This window comes from Sinohyriopsis cumingii, chromosome 6 (assembly GCF_028554795.1).
Source record: "Sinohyriopsis cumingii isolate HCF-2022 chromosome 6, ASM2855479v2, whole genome shotgun sequence".
In the NCBI taxonomy this organism is placed as follows: domain Eukaryota; kingdom Metazoa; phylum Mollusca; class Bivalvia; order Unionida; family Unionidae; genus Sinohyriopsis; species Sinohyriopsis cumingii.
The window spans coordinates 130218461-130238922 of record NC_142966.1 but is presented as its reverse complement, the minus strand read 5'-3'; the positions used below and the strand labels follow the sequence as shown (position 1 = coordinate 130238922).

General features: G+C 35.7%; 1 protein-coding gene across 2 annotated transcripts in view; it reads left to right on the top strand.

Annotated features, from left to right (window-relative positions):
- The window catches only part of LOC149797963 (serine/threonine-protein kinase DCLK1-like), a 124506-nt gene extending 104316 nt beyond the window's left edge, over positions 1 to 20190 (top strand). For both annotated transcript variants that reach the window (XM_089963042.1, XM_089963041.1), the window contains exons 13-16: positions 2991 to 3087; positions 4177 to 4257; positions 13578 to 13691; positions 16974 to 20190. In XM_089963042.1, coding sequence (XP_089819168.1) covers positions 2991 to 3087; positions 4177 to 4257; positions 13578 to 13691; positions 16974 to 17069 — 388 coding nt within the window. In that variant the 3' untranslated portion in view covers positions 17070 to 20190. The remainder of the gene's footprint in view (positions 1 to 2990; positions 3088 to 4176; positions 4258 to 13577; positions 13692 to 16973) is intronic.
- The last annotated feature ends 272 nt before the right edge of the window (positions 20191 to 20462 follow it).

Genomic DNA, 20462 nt, shown 5'->3' with positions numbered 1-20462 from the left:
ATTTTCTCTAGTAATCCCTTTCATCAGACCAGATCACCTGCGTCTCTATCATCCATTGACCATTTTTTAAATTTCTGATGTATGCATGGAAGGCAGCATCACTGTGCTACCACATATGTAAAAAAAACCCAAAAAGCTAGTTCTTAATTGTTGGTCTATTCAATAGGTAGGGAAGAACAGCAACTACAACTGACCAAACAACAGCTAATTCCTTGTTTGAAAATGTACCCAGATAAAATAGTTTGCTGAAAAAACTTCTGAGAAAACAGATTAACTTTGAAGCACTGATTATTATGAAAATGTACTAAGCAAATGGAAGAAGAAAAAAAATCAGTTTAAAAATATGCAATACAATTATTTGATGTTGCCGCCACAATAAAAAATGGGCATTTGTTTGGTTCTCCAAAGCTGTCCTTTAGTGTTGACTTCAATAACGCATACACCCTTCATCAAATAAGCCAACTACAATCTTCAATAAAAACAAGAACCTTTCTTCAAAGGAAGTCTGTACCAAACTTAAAAAAAAGCAATGGAATCAGATGGATTGTTTCACTTTCCAACGTGACTGGAACAAGTTTACTGTGCCGTGAAAGTTTCCTTTTGCAGGAAAAAAGTTTATGCTAATGAACGCTACCAATGGTGGCTTAAAACGCAAACTAACTTTTAGTGACTTGGGACATACTGAAAAGTAAATGTGCTTCATCATTCGGTACGTGATTTTGCTATTTGTTCCACTGAATTCAGAACTATATGACCTGTGACAAAATTTTTGAATATTTTAAATTTCTGTGTGTGCATATTTACGATGGAATTACTTGTATTGTGGATTCAATGTATGTGATGAGATTTGCAGTCGAGTATACGGTGTATAAGTTAGACATGTATATATCAACAGTATACACATATATGTACCTATGCGTGGTTCTCTGAAGAAAGTAAAATATTTATATAAGCCTTTTCTGTCTTTACTACAGGTATATTTCTCATTTAATTTGCATCAATTTATGATGATAACTATCTCAATGAAGCATATATTTTCAGCTAACTGACCTGGTTGCTTATAACACGGTTTGGTCTATGACATGGTCAGGTTCTATGTCTCCCAACTACTGTGTTATGGAAGGGTCACGGGGCCCCGAGTGGCCGAGTGGTCTAAAGCGCTTTCCGTTACGGATCACTGCCATCTCACCTCTGTCTGCATGGGTTCGAGTCTCGGATTCGGCCAATGTGGATATGTGAGAAAGCTTGCCAGTAGCTTCTCGAGGGTCGGTGGTTCTTTCCGGGGATTTCCCGGGTTCTTCCTCCACCATTAATACTGGCCGCCATGTATAGCCTATCGTGTGCTGAAAAATGGCGTTAAGCCCTACAACAACAACAACAACAACATGGAAGGGTCACACTGTAATGTATGGGCTGTCAGTTTACAAGTAGATGATATGGAAGTTGCCTTTAATGTAAATGGGAAAATTTAATTTAACAGGTAAAGCATTCCTAGTTTGAAACATATGGAAATGTATTTTCTTTTCTTTCTCATTTTCATATTACTGGAGAATAATATAAACTTATTTGCAGGCAATTAACCATCTCATACAAGTGTAATGTGTTTCTACTCATTGCTCTTAACTGCATAGACCCAGATCTTAGACACTGATCTTAGACCCAGATCTTAGACATTGATCTTAGACCCAGATCTTAGACACTGAACTTAGACCCAGATCTTAGACCCAGATCTTAGACACTGATCTTAGACCCAGATCTTAGACCCAGATCTTAGACACTGATCTTAGACCCAGATCTTAGACACTGATCTTAGACCCAGATCTTAGACCCAGATCTTAGACACTGAACTTAGACACAAAGACACAGTGATCCCATTCAAAAGTGCTCTCAAAACTCACTTATTTCGACTGCAAAAACAAACTTAAAGACCTAATAATGTTTTTTTTTTAATGTTTTCTAATTTCATGGTGTTTGTTTTTGTAATCATATCATTATATGTTTTTTTTATATCTTATATGTGTTGTCTAATGTTGTAAAGCGCTTAGAGCTTCTAAAGATTAGGCGCTATACAAAGTCCTCATTATTATTATTATTATTATCTTGGTCTGAGTAGTTTGCAGTTGGACTTGACATGCAGGCAGATACAGTATGATAATAATTTTATGTATGGTAGAGTAATTATGTGTAGAGGGATGTTCATTTAGTCTGGGTGATGAATAAATCCTTGTTATTGGTACACTGTACCTGGATAATTAACTTAATATTCAAAAACAGTATGTATTAGCATTTAACAGCACATCAGCACTATAATGGCTATATTTTGCCAAATAAAAGTATAGTTCTAAAACTGTAAAAATGGAGAATTGCAAAAAAAACAACTGAGAATCATAGATAAATATGTTTTCATAATTTCATGGCCAAATTTTTCCTCAAGATTTTGTTCACATTAAAAGCAATCTTGTATTTACTGTAGCCATTTATGATGAAAGTCCAATTGCAAAATTCACAAGTCCAGATCTGCCATCACATAATGTGACAGCAGTTCTTGGTCTATGCAACATATAGCCTGATCTGCTGGCACATTATCAATGGCAGATCTGGGTCTAGATTGTTTGCAGTTGGACTTTCATCATAAATGGCTACATATGTTACAGAGAAGCATATAGAAAGCACACACCAGGTGTCACAAATTTGGATATTTGTGGACAGAAGCCTTTAATGATTGATGGAAAGGGATATATATGTTCTTTTTTTGCAGGTGTCCTTTACGATCCTTGATAACATGTCCTTTATGAAATGTATCCTGCTAACATGTCCTTTATTAAAAAATGTCATTATAAAAGGGTGTTATTTAAAGGTGTAATTTATGGTGTCTTTATTAAAAGATATCTCCTAAGTGGGATTTCATTGTACTGCACGTCAGACATTGACGTGAGACCACCACTTGTATACTAACACAAACTTCATAAATTGTTACATTTATTTTACAGTGCTGACAATAACCAGGAGGAGTTATTTGACCAGATACTGGATGGAAAGTATGAATACCCCTCCCTGTACTGGGATGATGTCTCTTCTACTGCTAAGGTATTGACACAGAGACCATTGCTGCATCTTTGTGTGTGTGTGTGTGTGTGTGTAAATTGCATCTATTTAGAATTTTGCTACATAAAGTCCTTTAAATGTTCTTTTAATATATAATTGATATAATAATAATAATATTAATATTAATAATAACAACAACAACAATACCTATTTGCAGGGCTACTTGTCGTGAGAAAATCCTCACTTAAATTGTATTTCTCCCCTCCCTCCATGTTTGTTAAGTTTAATAAATAAGCGTGTTATGCACTGGGTATCTTATTAACTCAAAAAATAGTTAGCACTGTAAATAATGTAGTTCTTTGAGCTTAAGTTTATAATGCCCTTGGCTGTATTCATCGAAACTTTCTCAGCAAGAAATGCCATCACATGCTATCATTTTTTGTAGAAAAAAGTTTGCATAATAATTCCATTATTTTCTTAACTTTGTATACTTGCAAGCCAAATTTCAAAAATATTGATTTATTCTAAGTAGCATATCTAATATTGCATTTTATGCCTCAAAACGTTTCTAGAATAAGTGGGAGTGGATACTGGTGCTTTCTTTAAGAGTCATAATGCAGTGATGTGAGATATGGTTATGCTCATTTCCAAGCAGCAGGGTATGATTAAAATGTGCTTAAAAGGCTGTTCCAAAAATGTGTATAACATAAAGGGGGTTCCAAAACCATGTATTACATAAGGGTGTTCCAAAACTGTGTATAACATAAATGGGGTTTCAAAACCATGTATTACATAAGGGTGTTCCAAAACCATGTATTACATAAGGGGGTTCCAAAACCATGTATTACATAAGGGTGTTCCAAAACCATGTATTACATAAGGGGGTTCCAAAACCATGTATTACGTAAGGGTGTTCCAAAACTGTGTATAACATAAAGGGGGTTCCAAAACCATGTATTATGTAAGGGTGTTCCAAAACTGTGTATAACATAAAGGGGGTTCCAAAACCATGTATTACGTAAGGGTGTTCCAAAACTCTGTATAACATAAAGGGGGTTCCAAAACCATGTATTACGTAAGGGTGTTCCAAAACTGTGTATTACATAAGAGAATGATTTTGCCCCTTTACAGGACCTAATTGATGGGATGCTGGAATTGGATCCAAATAAAAGATTCTCTGCAGCAGATGTTTTGTCTCACCCCTGGGCCTGTGTGAGTATGACTCTTAATGAGATGAAAGACTACATTTACATATACACAGTAAACTCCTGATAGAATCTCATAATGATAATGCATACAATGATAATGTTATTTCACCATGCATGGAATCACAAGGTTGTAAGTGGTCATTGTCATCTTCTACAAAGATATATGTATATACATGTAATGATATTCTATCATGATGAATGGAATCACAAGGTTTTAAGTGGTCATTGTCATCTTCTACAAAGATATATGTATATACATGTAATGATATTCTATCATGATGAATGGAATCACAAGGTTTTAAGTGGTCATTATCATCTTCTACAAAGATATATGCATATACATGTAATGATATTCTATCATGATGAATGGAATCACAAGGTTTTAAGTGGTCATTGTCATCTTCTACAAAGATATATGTATATACATGTAATGATATTCTATCATGATGAATGGAATCACAAGGTTGTAAGTGGTCATTGTCATCTTCTACAAAGATATATGTATATACATGTAATGATATTCTATCATGATGAATGGAATCACAAGGTTTTAAGTGGTCATTATCATCTTCTACAAAGATATATGCATATACATGTAATGATATTCTATCATGATGAATGGAATCACAAGGTTTTAAGTGGTCGTTATCATCTTCTACAAAGATATATGTATATACATGTAATGATATTCTATCATGATGAATGGAATCACAAGGTTTTAAGTGGTCATTGTCATCTTCTACAAAGATATATGTATATACATGTAATGATATTCTATCATGATGAATGGAATCACAAGGTTTTAAGTGGTCATTATCATCTTCTACAAAGATATATGTATATACATATAATGATATTCTATCATGATGAATGGAATCACAAGGTTTTAAGTGGTCGTTATCATCTTCTACAAAGATATATGTATATACATGTAATGATATTCTATCATGATGAATGGAATCACAAGGTTTTAAGTGGTCATTATCATCTTCTACAAAGATATTTGCATATAACAATGATATAATTGTTTCCATCTGCTGGGTAGTCTTATCTGGCGTTCATTGTCCTTGGTTTCTTCCTTAGAGATGCATAATGGGCTCATGCTTTATAGTGCTGTTAATGGAAGCCAAAAAGGTGAAACGTATAAGTGAGAAAGCCTTTTTACTAAGTGAATTTCCAAAAATACTGCCATAATAGGACATAGAAATTCATAAATAAGGTGTTTCATGATGTGCAGTCACATTGGTTATTATCATTATTAGCAATTAAACAAAGTTGAGCCAATTTAATGGGACTTACTACCTGCATTTTAAGAGGGCAGAATTATACTGTGTGGCTTTGTAAGAGTGACAATTGTGTGTGTATGATTTGGGTTTTTTAACACAGCTTTAAATAAATTTCAGTCATATCACTACAACGTTTGCAGTGTGGCAGTTTATAGTGATGTCTAGCACTGGGGCATCATGCCACAGATGTGAAGCATGATGTCCCACCCAGTCACATTATCCTGATACTAGGCCAACCAGTCCCAACACAAACCTCTTAATGTTGAGCACCAAATGAGGCAGCTGCTAGTACCATTTTTACAAGTCTTTGGTATGACTCAGCTCTGGGGTTCAAACCCGTGACCTCTTGGATCCAAGGCAGATGCTCTAACTGCTTAGGCCACTGGAATGGTTGAGTGACAACTGTAATGCTCTACATGGGAAAATGTCTCAGTGGTTTAATTTCTTAGTGATTTTTGTTACATGGTCATAGAGACACATAATTCAAAAATTTATCTGCAAGGAAATGGAACAAAATAATTGGAAAGTTGCCAAATTGTGTAAATCAGACACCCTTGTTTTCAAGGTTGCAAATTAGTTCACAGATGTAAATGCAGAAATTTGGTCATACATGGTTACTTTATTGACTAATGCAACAAACTGAAGGTTTGGACCATTTCTTCACAGCTTAGTCTGGGGAAGTTTGCAGAGGTACAATATAAGCTTATCTAACGGTGGTAACCAATGAAATTAAAATTTGCTGCTCCCTGCAGTTTTCAAGAACATCTGAGCACAGGGTATTCATTGTTTCCATATGATTGTCTCTAAAACTTTAATTTCTGTCTCTAAAACTTTAATTTCTGCTTTATAACTTTATTGTTGTTATGGCTTTAATGCCTTTTTTCAGCAGGTAATAGGCTATACATGGTGACATGTTTGGTGGAGGAAGAACCTTGGAAATCCTCAGAAAAACCACCAACCCACAGAAAGCTACTAGCAAGCTTTCTTACATACCCCCATTGGCTGAGTCAGAGACTTGAACCCACATGAAGAGAGGTGAGATATTAATGATCATCCAAGGTAAGCACCACTTGGCCACCCAGAGCCCCCTTCACAACTATAAAACCATTTGAGATATATGCATGGAACTTGCTAGATTTACGTATCATTGCTAAAAGAGGTGTACCACATTTGGAGAGCACTTATAATATCTTAAAGGTCAAGGTCATTTGGCCACCCAGAGCCCCTTTCACCTAACAACTTGCTTACCTCCTACAGCAGAACAACTCGATAACTGCCTGCATTCATTGCTCGACAAACATGCCCCAGCTACCAAGTCCACAGTATCAATTCAAAAGTGTTCTCCATGGTATAGCAGTGTTAGGGACTAGCTTTGCACTTCTAAAAGAGACCGCTGTAAAGCTGAGAGGCTTTGGCTTTCCATCAGACTCACTATTCATAAGCAGATCTATGAAGCCGCTAAGAAGAATGTCAAAAATATAGTCCATGCAGCGAAATCAGCCCACTAAAGTACTAAGATCATGGAAAGTTCCATCTGCAAAGAGCTCTTTGAGATTACTAACAAGCTAATGTCAACGAACAAATGTACACCACTTCCAACTCCCTTCTCTCCAGTCGACCTTCTGGACCTGTTTGCAAATTTTTCCATGACAAAGTACAAACCATTAGAGATAAGGCTGACAACACAATTTCAATTGACTTGTCACCATACAGTTGGAATACAGAATTTGAGCGACAACCATTAGCTGCATTTGAACCTGTCTCTATGGATTTAATACGTACAATCCTGATGAAGAGTGCACCAAAGTCATGTGAAATTGATCCATTTCCAACATCACTGCTGCTTGAGTGCTTAGATCCAGTATTGCCTTCACTAACTGATGTTATTAATACCTCTCTCTCATCCAGGGAATTCCCATCATTTTTCAAAACTGCCATTGTTAAGCCTCTGCTGAAGAAACCAACACTCGACCATAACGATTTAAAGAACTACTGCCCAGTTACTAATCTCCCATTCATATAAAAAATCTTAGAAAAGGTTGTTCTATCCCAGCTTGTATCTCATCTGAATTCAAACAGTCTTTTTAGCAATGTACAATCTTCATATCACCCTTTCCACAGTAATGAAACTACTCTTCTAAAAGTAGTTAATGACATTCTCTCTGCTTTGGATAGCGGAAAGATTACAGTCCTCACCCTCCTTGATTTGTCTGCATCATTTGACACAATAGACCATGATATATTACTTCACCGTCTCCAGCATGTATTTGGCATTCATGATACAGCCTTGCTGTGGTTCAAGTCCTGCTTGGTCAACAGGACACAAATTGTGTCTGCCAATGGAATACACTCCAGCCCAGTTATTCTATAATTGTGGTGTTCCACAGGGGTCTATTCTTGGTCCTGTTGTCTTCATTCTGTACACTCAGCCGCTCTCAGGTGTCATAGATCATCATCCAGTATCTCATCAATTGTACGCTGATGACACCCAAATATACAAATCTAGTCACCCAACTGAAGTTGATGCTACCATCCAAGGTGTAGAGAGGTGCATTTCTGATGTGAAATCATGGATGACATGTAACAAGCTGCAGATGAATGATGATAAAACTGAGGCCATTCTGATCACAACAGAAAGACTTTCTCATTCACACCCTTCACCTCAAACAATAAATATCAGCAACACCAACATTAAATTCACAGAGTCAGTATGAAACCTAGGTGTTACTCTGGACAGTACTCTCACATTGCACCAACACGTCATGAATATATGCAAGGCTGCATATCTTGAGCTGAGATGCATCAGCTCCATTTGCAAATATCTTTCAGTTGATGCCACTAAAACACTTGTGTGTTCATTAGTACTTTCAAGACTGGACTATTGCAACTCAATTCTGTCTGGTTCATCTCAATATCTACTCCAGAAACTTCAAAACACAGCTGCTTGGATCATACTTAGAGTACCATGATCAGAGCACACCTCCCCGCTGCTCTGTACCCTACACTGTCTATCCATTCGATCCAGAATCAAACACAAAATTTGTTCTCTGTGCTACGTTTCACTGATGGACTCCAGTCCAACATACCTATCCGACCTCACCCATGTGTACACACCAGCAAGATACTTACGCTCCTCACCCAGCAACGTGGAATGAATTGCCCACTGAACTTAGACATGAAGACAGCAATCCCATTCAAGAGTGCTCTTAAAACTCACTTATTTCAACTGCAAGAACAAACTTAAAGACCTAATAATGTTTCCTACCTGAAATACTCTCAGCATGTTTTTTATTTTTTAATGTTTTTTTAATTTCATGGTGTTTGTTTTTGTAATAATATTATTATGATTCTTATCTTATAGGTGTTGTCTAATATTGTAAAGCGCTTAGAGCTTCTGAAGATTAGGTGCTATACAAAGTCCTCATTATTATTATTATTCACAACTATAAAACCATTTGAGATATATGCATGAAGCTTGGTAGATTTACATATCATTACTAAAAGAGGTGTACCACATTTGGAGTGCTTTTAATATCTTAAAGGTCAAGGTCACATTTTCCTTTCCAAGGCTATTTGAACAAAATGGATGAAACTGGGTATACTTTTATGTCATTACTAATAGATGTGTTGTGTACCACATTGGGGATTGTACCATATCTTCAAGGTCAAGATATCATAACCAAAGGTAGATCTTGTACTGCAATGGAGGTCAAGCCTTGAATGCCAGGGTCAGAGGTCAATATTTTTAAGTTTGCTGTTGCACTCTCCTTTATGATCTATAACTAATAAGTTGCTCAAGATAAATTGGTGAAGCCTGGTATATGTATATATATATATATATATATCATCATATACCAGAATGTGTGTCATGTAGCACATTGGGATCCTAACTTAAAGGTCAAATTAATATTTTAAGTGCTCAGTCATATTTCCCTTTCTGCTCCATAACTTTAGAGACATTTGAGAGAGGTGGATGAAACTTTGTATACTTATATAATAACATGTACATGGTATGTCTTGTTTAAGCAGAGGGGGTGGTGTGTAAAGTGAAGGTCTTTTATTCAAAGTTGAAGCTCACTGGTCAGGATATTGAATTCAAATAAATGAATAAAACTTCATACTTATGTATGAAGGTGTGTTACATATCCAATTTGGGTCCTATGGTTGAGGTCACTGTTCAGGTTTTGAAGGTTTTTTTGTTTGTTTTATAACTCAAAACTTGTTTGAGGTATAACGGTGAATGTTTGTGCAGTTATGATTCTCAATCTGATTGCATGTCACACATTATAGTTGATGTCAGATCTTCCAAGTTCAATGTTGCGACCCAAGTGGCGAGTGGTCTAAAGCGCTCTGTTTCGGATCACTGCCATCTCACCTCTGTCTGCATGGGTTCGAGTCTCGGATTCAGCCAATGTGGGTATGTGAGAAAGCTTGCTAGAAGCTTCTCATGGGTCGGTGGTTCTTTCCGGGTTCTTCCTCCACCATTAATACTGGCTGCCATGTATAGCCTATCGTGTGCTGGAAAATGGCATTAAACCCTACAACAACAACAATGTTGCGAATTCTTTTTTCTCTTCCATCTGAGGTCCCCAGATGGATGAGTGGTCTAAAGTGCTTGTCTTTACAGATCACTGACCTGCATGGGTATGTGAGAAAGAATGCCAGTACCTTCCTGTGGGTGTGATTCTTCCTCCACATGATATATGTATGGGCTATGCTGTATATATAGTCTATCATGTGCGGAAAAATGGCATTAAACCCATACAACTACAATCCTTCCAACTGTCCCATTACTCTTATGCCTTCTGATGTTGCACCATGAAACTCAGCTACCATATAGTCTAACTGCAAACAACATAGACCCTGTTCTCACATAATGTGCTGGTAGATTAGAATATATATTGTTTGTTCTATTGATTACTCCTAACAAACTACATAGATTCAGATATACCAGCACATTATGTAGTGGCAGATCTGGGTCTGTGCAGTGTGCAGTTGGACTCAACTTTAAAACCAGCAGATACGGTATTTGACATGCCTACTATGTAACTTGACAGTTTTGTCAGAGGTCAGTGATTTTTCGTCAAAGAACAATTTCAGTAGCCTCAGCAGAGAAAGTGAAGGATAAAAATTATTTGATGGTACTTGCAAGAATGGGGAATAAATGGCAAGAAAACAGAGAAAGGTTCTTGATTATTATTTACCTTAATTTTATTTTTCAATGTTTTCCTGTTAATCATTCAGAATTTGATGTTTATTCATTTAAACTCGTTTATTCTGACATATAGGCTAAATTTTACATAAATATTAAATTTTCCAGATTTGTATGAAATGGTAAAAAAAAAAAATAATTTTTTTATTTAAATTTAAACAAGAATAGATAATATTGAAAAATGCAAAATTTTCAAATATAAAATATGCCTATTTTTCCCAATGTTGGAGACTGCTCCAGTGGTCTAGTGGTTAGAGCATCTGCCTCAGATACAAGAGGTCATGGTTTTGAACCCTGGCTGAGTCATACCAAAGACTTACAAAAATGGTACTAACAGCAGCCTCACTAGGCACTCATCATTAGGAGGTTAGTGTTAGGACTGGTTGGCCTGGTGTCAGGATAATGTTACTGGGTGGGACATAATGTTACATGTCTGCAACATGATGCCTCAGTGCCAGGCATCACTATAAACTGCCACACTGCAGACATCGTAGCGATATGACTGAAAAATGCTTAAAACGATGTTTAAAATCCAAATCATACACATACACACACAAATACTGTAAATTCATTACAACTGAACATGGAAATTTCTCACATATATTTCTTCTTAGTGTAGTTCATTAATTTTTTAAATAGTGGGTTTTTTTAAATAAAAAATATTGTCATAAAAAAGAAGTACAAAATTAATTTTCCCTTTCATATTTTCAAAGTTTCATTTGAAATAAACAAGAACTGTAGGGATTCAGTTGCATTCCTAACAGACCTGTTACTAGAAAGGAGTCGGTTTGCATTCTGCATTGACCTAAGATAGTTGGAATGTCTGTGAAGAAGACACTTGATCTGACACTGAATATACAATTATCAATCAACCATAAATTTCATGGAGGATTTCAAAATGGGATAAGTAAATCAGACTCAACTTGTATTTTGAAGTTTTGCATTGTTAGCAAAAATATGTGGGGTTCCAGTAACCCAACCTACCAATTTTAATGGCCCTGACCCTGGAACAGTTTATCATGTCTGCAGAAGGGAAAAATTGGTAGTGATTGTACATTTTTTGAACCTCAGAACCAGCAACTTTAGATTGGAAGCTGTGACATGAACTAACATGATGTAGATAAAAGGAGTAATAAAACAATTTTAGTTCATGCTATAATTTTTTTGGATGGCGTCAGAAGGAATTAATTTTCTTTAATTTGGTGTGTACAAATGACAAGGGATAGACAAATGTGTGTCATACACCTCCCCATTAATAAAGAGGTAACTGGTAGCTCCTACAACAGTGTGATACCATGAAGTCAGACAAACATTGTTTCTACTTTAAGGTAATGAATGAAAAACAGACATTACCTGCCTGTTTTTGTTTATTTCATGCATTTCCCTCCACAAAAAAATACTGTCATACATACATTACTGCCATGATTTTATGCGTGTTTTCCAGAACTGCCTTATTAGTAATCTCTCAATCCACTGTTTAACTCTCTGTTAATCAGCCATAGTTAAAATCTAACTAATTATAATTCTGAAGGTACTTGTGACAGATAAATGCATACATTTTGGATTTGAGAATAAAAATACATTTATGGTTGTTATTTTACACAACAAGAGTGAGAGGCTTCTTAGGGGTAAATAATCTGCAAGAAGCTAGATATTGGTACGATTCGGTGTGATTGATATGTTGATATTCTTTATATAAACGTAACTATTTTTTGAGGTGGCTCTCTCTTTTCTTTTCTTGTTTTTGATATCTCTTAACCTAGCAATGGTTACCTCCAAAAAAAAATCCAAACAGCCTATCAACTTGAAACAATGGTTTTATCATAGATTGTGTTGATGTATGTCAGCAGTTTCACGGTGACTGTTTGATAATTGTTAATAATACAACTTGTGGGATTTCTTTGACAGGTGTGTTTGGAAATAAAAGGTACTTATTTCTAATGATTAGTTACCTAGATTTTATTAAAAGCAGATTCAAAAGTCCTGAAAATTTAGCCAATACAAGCAATGATCAGGGTCAGAAGTGGACCTCAAAAAACCTAAAATTTCATTTGGACCTTAGAAGCTTAAAAAAACCCCTAAAGAAACCTAACTTTTAAAAAAGCCTAAACATTTGAAAAGAGGATCAATGGCTTTTCTTCAGCTCTACAGAAATGCATTTTTAGACACGGTTTTTCATTAGGCTAGCCTAGTGGTTGAGAAAGCGTGGAAATTTCTCACCACTTACAGGTATTTGTTTTAATTAAATATTTATTAATTTCATCAAATCTGTAATGAATGTCATGATTATCTTGCAAAATGGTTTGTGTCTTTAAAAACCCACCTCAAATTTTAAAATTGAATTTCACATCTAATGCTGAGTACTTATCATAGACTATTATTTAGTTGTTTATAAAGCAAAGTTCATTAGTTGTGGAACAATAGCTATGCTTAATCTGTGGTACATAATGATCGTAAGGATAATGGGTTTGTTTGCTGCATGAGTATTTCTAATTTACCAATCCATACCAATTCCTTGATATATTGTTTAATGAGATAAAGTATGGGATCATGGATTCTGTATAAAATAGAGATAATACCATCTTCACTGGCTAAAATCAAAGCCACGACTGTTATACCTTCTTGAAGCCGATATGTGCATAAAGATGTCCAGGTAACATCTTACTGTAAATTTTATATAATTGATTTAATGTCCAAGTCAAAAGATAGGAGGGAGGTTGGGGTGCAAGGGTGGGTGGGTAGGTCTAAAGGGGCATCTAATAAAAGAGGCAGTAAGCGAAAATTTTAGGAGGCAAGCCATTAAAGTTTTGTTTCATGTTTTTTCAGTCAGAGAATGCCAAGGACAGTGATTTTCAGCAGAACATTGCCAAGGGGATCCAAAGTCACTTCAAAAGGAAGCCAAGACCCTCACTCAGTTCTGCTGGCATCAGGATTGTAGCTGTAAGTTATGATTACACAAGGCTGCTTACATTACTAGATTAAGTTGTGATTACATAGTTAGACACACGACTTTGTAGCTGCAAGTCGTGATTACATATGGTTAGACACACCACATTGTAAATGTAAGCTGTGATCACAAACGGTCAGACACACAACATTGTAGCTGTAAGTTGTGATTACACAGGGTATGACACAAAATTGTAGCTGTAAGTCGTGATTACCCATGGTTAGAGACACAACACTGTAGATCTAAGTTATGATTGGACATGATTAGAAACATGACATTGTAGCTGTAAGTCTTGATTACACACAGGCACACAACATTGAAGCTGTAACTTGTGATTACGTATGGCTAAACAGACTAGATGATTGTAGCTGTTAAATTACATGAGGCTAAATTAGATGATTGTAGCTGTTGGATTACAAGTCTAAACAAACCAGACGATAGTAGCTGTAAGCTGTGATTACATGAGGCTAATCATGCCAAATGATTGTAGCTGTTGGGTTACAAGTCTAAACAAACCAGACAATAGTAGCTGTAAGCTGTGATTACATGAGGCTAATCATGCCAGATGATTGCAGCTGTAAGCTGTGATTACATAAGGCTAATCATGCCAAATGATTGTAGCTGTTGGGTTATGAGTCTATACAAACCAGATGATAGTAGCTGTAAGCTGTGATTACATAAGGTTAATCATGCCAGATGATTGCAGCTGTTGGATTACGAGTCTATACAAGCCAGACAATTGTAGCTGTAAGCTGTAATTACATAAGGTTAATCATGCCAAATGATTGTAGCTGTTGGGTTACGAGTCTAAACAAACCAGACAATAGTAGCTGTAAGCTGTGATTACATGAGGCTAATCATGCCAGATGATTGCAGCTGTAAGCTGTGATTACATGAGGCTAATCATGCCAGATGATTGCAGCTGTAAGCTGTGATTACATAAGGCTAATCATGCCAAATGATTGTAGCTGTTGGGTTACGAGTCTATACAAAGCAGACGATAGTAGCTGTAAGCTGTGATTACATATGGCTAATCATGCCAGATGATTGCAGCTGTTGGATTACGAGTCTATACAAGCCAGATGATCGTAGCTGTAAGCTGTGATTACATATGGCTAATCATGCCAGATGATTGCAGCTGTTGGATTACGAGTCTATACAAGCCAGATGATCGTAGCTGTAAGCTGTGATTACATATGGCTAATCATGCCAGATGATTGTGACTGTACGTTAACACAAGGTTAAAAACAGCTGTTTTCTTCCTGTCTGCATATGTTTTGTATGTACGTGTTCTCACTTCTTAGTGATTTCACACACACACACACACACACACATATATATATATATGTTAAAACAATTGAATTGTAGGATTTAATTAAAACAGTTTGCTCATACCATTTTCAGATGATCACTTGTCAGCTCTCACAATAATGTGGGTTTTTGGAGATCCAATTTTAATTGATTGTAAAAGAATGACACCATGGTTTGTAAGATACCAAATCTCATTTGACTGATCAGATACTCCAAGTGCATTAAGCATATTATGTATAAAGAACATACAATTTGCATGTAATATTTAACTCTTATGTGTTTAAGCTCGAATAAACAGTAACACAAGAAAGAGTGAAAACAACAAGCTTTGAAAAATACAATAATTTATTTCCTTGGAAAAATTCTGTAAAAATGAAAAAATATGAACCTACGGTTTTATACAATCAAATCCAAAAATAATCCAAGAACAAAATTTTACTAGTCCTAATAACAAAATGTTCAAATGATTTCAAGTTCAAATCCCCACAAAGAATCCAAGATGGAAGACGATAATGTATGATGTAACCTGTAGTGTTGAGGTCTACAGTTTCTTGTAGAAACAATCCGATTTGGAAATCCAAATAAATTTTTGTAAGAGCTGTCTTTGCTCAGGAATTTCATATGGGCACACATATTTTCCAGAAAAATAACAGAATTAATCCTTTTGAATCCAAGTAATTTGAAATAACTCCAAACAGCACAACATACAACTTCCAGTGTAAGAGCCCAGCTAATTTATCTCTCCAAAACAAAGGTTATATCGTCTTCTAAAACGCAAAAAGGGGGTCACGTGATCATGTTCCAGAACCTCGTAGAAATTAGGTACTTGTTAAAGAGCATGTACACCCAGTGTGGCCCTGATGAAAACCAATCATTTTAATCTAAGAAATAAAAAAAATTGTTTACATCTTAAACGCATAGTCCCATCATGACCTCGACAACAACCAATCATTTTAAAATAAAAATAAAACTTATTTACGTGGTTGCTACTAATTTTGAATCAAGGTCAGGATCTAGATCAACACCTGGTGTTTATAAAACGAACAGTCAAGGTCAAACTATTTTGTAGGAAAAAGTATCTTCTCCAGTGAAAATTTTATTACATTACAATAGCATGTAATGAAAAATAAAAAATAATTTAAAAATAGAAATAAATATATATTAAATAAAATATAATTAAATAAAATATACATATCTTTAAAATCTTTAGTAGCAGACATGTTAATAAATTTCATTTTTAGTTTAGGCTCGTCAGTTTTAAATATTTAATACCTTACTTATAATACAGCACTCCATTTAAAGGCAAGTGTACTTGTAATACAACACTCCATTTAAAGGCAAATGTACTTGTATTACATCAATCCATTTAAAGGCAAGTGTACTTGTAATACAGCACTCCATTTAAAGGCAAGTGTACTTTAATACAGCACTCCATTTAAAGGCAAGTGTACTTTAATACTCCATTTAAAGGCAGGTGTACTTGTATTACATCAATCCATTTAAAGGCAAGTGTACTTGTAATACAACACTCCATTTAAAGGCAAGTGTACTTGTATTACATCAATCCATTTAAAGGCAAGTGTACTTGTAATACAACACTCCATTTAAATGCAAGTGTACTTGTAATACAACACTCCATTTAAAGGCAAGTGTACTTGTAATACAGCACTCCATTTAAAGGCAAGTGTACTTGTAATACAACACTCCATTTAAAGGCAAGTGTACTTGTAATACAACACTCCATTTAAAGGCAAGTGTACTTGTAATACAACACTCCATTTAAAGGCAAGTGTACTTGTAATACAACAAATATGATAATGCTTCCAGTTTTACTTATGTTCTGCCGATTACTCCAGATAAACTGCATAGACCCAAATCTGCCAATGCAGATAGTATGGCAGAGCTGGGTTTGTGCAGTCTGCAGCTGAACTTGACTTGTGAGTCAATGTATCTTTTTCTTTCAGTGTACTGCATTAGACAAAGACTCCCGCTATTTTGAAGGTCGTAAGGCTCAGCTGACTATTGCAAAGATCGAGAACGGAAATGATGAAGTGTTTTGAACCCGAGGCCTTTACTTGGAGATGTAGCATGCAGTCAAATAATTGTTCTTCCAGCAATGATACACAGGCTGTCAAAAATTTCAGATTTCTCCAAAAATCCTAGATTTAAATATTAGATGGCAACACTTAAAGATACACCATATGTATCAATATTTTTTGCAAAAACTTTAATCAATTCAAAATGATAGAAACATTTTTCATTGGTTTTATCTGTGCCATCAAAGAACAATCACAGCAGTATTTTAGAGTAAAAGTATTGTCTTTTAAAATTACCTGCATGTTAAGTGAAAACGGCTTCTGCTAGCTCCAATGTATTATGTTTAAATAATGTCTGGGCAAGATTTATTTAGAATTAAAATTGCTAATGATCCATCGTAAAATGAAATAAGCACATCCATTGATAGAAGACAAGGATATATGATTTTTGTTTCAGACCAAACTTCCTTACTTTATTAAGGTAAACTTGAGATCAAATCAAGTACCATATACGTCGGGTCCAGCTGCAAGCAGTGCCAGTGCATTATGTGATTGTAGACCATGATTTATTGCTTGCACTTTGACTTGACTTGTTTGTTGATTAGTCCTAACAAACTGCATAGACCCAGATCTGCTGGTACATTATGCAACAGCAGATCTGGACTGATGTAGTTTGCAGTTCTTAAAGTGAGTATATATGAAAAGGTCCTTCATTAAATGGAGCTTCAATGGTCAAGGGGTTTTCTGAAGAACAGATCAACCCAGATTAGCAATGTGGTGTGTCCTTGGGCATGACACTTCAGTGGTCAAGGGGCTTTCTGAAGAACAGATCAACCCAGATTAGCAATGTGGTGTGTCCTTGGGCATGACACTTCAATGGTCAAGGGGCTTTCTGAAGAACAGGTCAACCCAGATTAGCAATGTGGTGTGTCCTTGGGCATGACACTTCAATGGTCAAGGGGCTTTCTGAAGAACAGGTCAACCCAGATTAGCAATGTAGTGTGTCCTTGGGCATGACACTTCAATGGTCAAGGGGCTTTCTGAAGAACAGGTCAACCCAGATTAGCAATGTGGTGTGTCCTTGGGCATGACACTTCAATGGTCAAGGGACTTTCTGAAGAACAGATCAACCCAGATTAGCAATGTGGTGTGTCCTTGGGTATGACACTTCAACGGTCAAGGGACTTTCTGAAGAACAGGTCAACCCAGATTAGCAATGTGGTGTGTCCTTGGGCATGACACTTCACTCTTTTTGCTTCGGCATGATATAATCTTCAAAGTGTTGTTGTTCCATGATACACCAAACCCAAACCAAATGATCATATTTTATCTAGCGATCAAACAAAATTTCTTTATGATATTGTTTATTAGTGGAGCGATGATTTATAAAAATACTGTGAATGAAATTATTTTCATGGGCATACTTTGTTTTTTGTTTCTTCAGAAAATGATGTAATAATTGGAAATTCATAGACTAAAGTAGTTTGTTGTCCTATTGCTTCCAGATTAGAATTACTGTATGTTGGATCTTTACCTTTGAAGTTTCTGGCAATCACATAAAAATTAAACTCCACAACAAAATAGCAGTCATAGTACATATACCTGTAATCAGATTGTTTGATAAAGCCAAACAACACAGTATCGCTAAAGCCGATCGACCAAGTATTTGGTTACAATTTGCAGCACAGTTAACCCATGATTTCTGTAATAGTTGTGTTCTCAAGAGATGTAGTCTAAAAGAGTAACTCAAAACTTGAAAGTTTTGGTTTCACTGCCTTTAATTTTCATTTAAAAATACATAATTCAATTAACCTTACCATTCATTTTATCCACTTACAAATCTTAATTTTTTTGTTTTTGACAATTGATTTCTTTATTTTTTAGTTTTAACCAAAAAAAAAATAAAATTAAAACAATTTGCCGGATACATGTAATCTATTATTAATTAATCAAGTTTTGTTCTTTTAAAAATTGTTTTTACTTCTTTTCATTGCATCATGTTTATTAGACCAATAATAATCATATCAGACAAGTTCTCTTACTGGTTGATCATAAGAACAATCTGGAAATTCACAAGCCATGGGAGAGAAAAAAAACTGATTATTAAGTCCATTAACTAAAATGCCATTTCATGCTAGTCGAGCCTACAATCAAAGTATTACTGTTAAATGCATGATGCCGTGGTCAACAGGGGCAAGCAAACACATCACAGAAGGAATTTTCTTAACTTCATCTTGATTCATCCCAATAATGAAAAATATCAAGTGGTTTAGGAAATGTATGTCAATGAAAAGCTCCAAGCAAATGCTTAATGCAGATTTTATATTCTTCATAGTGATTCATCCAAAAAATGGGTATTTTTTTTTTGTTTTGAGAAGAGTATATGAAACCACCTGAACCAAAACTTGCAAATTTTCTACCAGTGTGCCTGGTTTGGTGTTTTACACCAATACAAGTATGATATATGGTGCTGAGGTGATTCGAGTGAAGTATCTTGCCAAGGACACACAACACTACATGACTCAAGCTGATCTGATGGTAGGATTCAAACCTTCACCATTTCAGTTGCAATTTCTATATGCTAACCAAGCCACAGTGATTACTTATTATACAACAGAATTAATCTTCTTTCCTTCGTAACGAATCATGCCAAACAGTATGAGAATCTATCGTGGGTTTTGGAAATATATGCAAATAATTTTACCCAAAACCATGATTTCTTACAATGGTAACAGTGGAATAATTATGGACACGTCTTGCTTCCCACCAACACGAGCTCAACAAACAATGACATTGTATAATTTTATTACAGTATAAATGTACGCATGGACACAGTGTCAAGGCAGACCTACTATTTATACTTGCATATAATTGAAGTCCAAAAGCCAACTACAATGATTCAGATCTGCAACATGATATGCCAGCAGATCTGGGTCTATGCAGTTTGTTGCGAATAATCTGTAGAACATAGGCTCTGTTGTTTGCAGTTGGACTATACTTGTTCATTTACTGGTTTTCACTTTTTTTATCGGCAAATTTAAAAAAGGTTATGCATTGTCTGTTTTTTGCGTGTCCTTTTCTCTTGTTTTGGGTTGAACACCATTTTTAGCACAGAATAGGCTATACATGGTAGCCAGTATATTTGGTGGAGGAAGAAGCCCTGGTAGGAACCACTGACGAATGGGAAGCTACTGGCAAGCTTTCTCACATACCTACATTGGCCAAGCCAAGACTCAAACCCACACAGACATGGAGGAGATGGCAGTGAGTAGTAAAGGCAAGTGCTCTAGTCCAATCAGCCACATTAGGGCCCCTATCATGTATCTATCCGAGTTCCACAAGGATCAAAGTTTGCAAAGGTCTTTCCTTGCTTTCAGATTGGTCGTACATTCATAACCATTGTATCCCATGCAACAG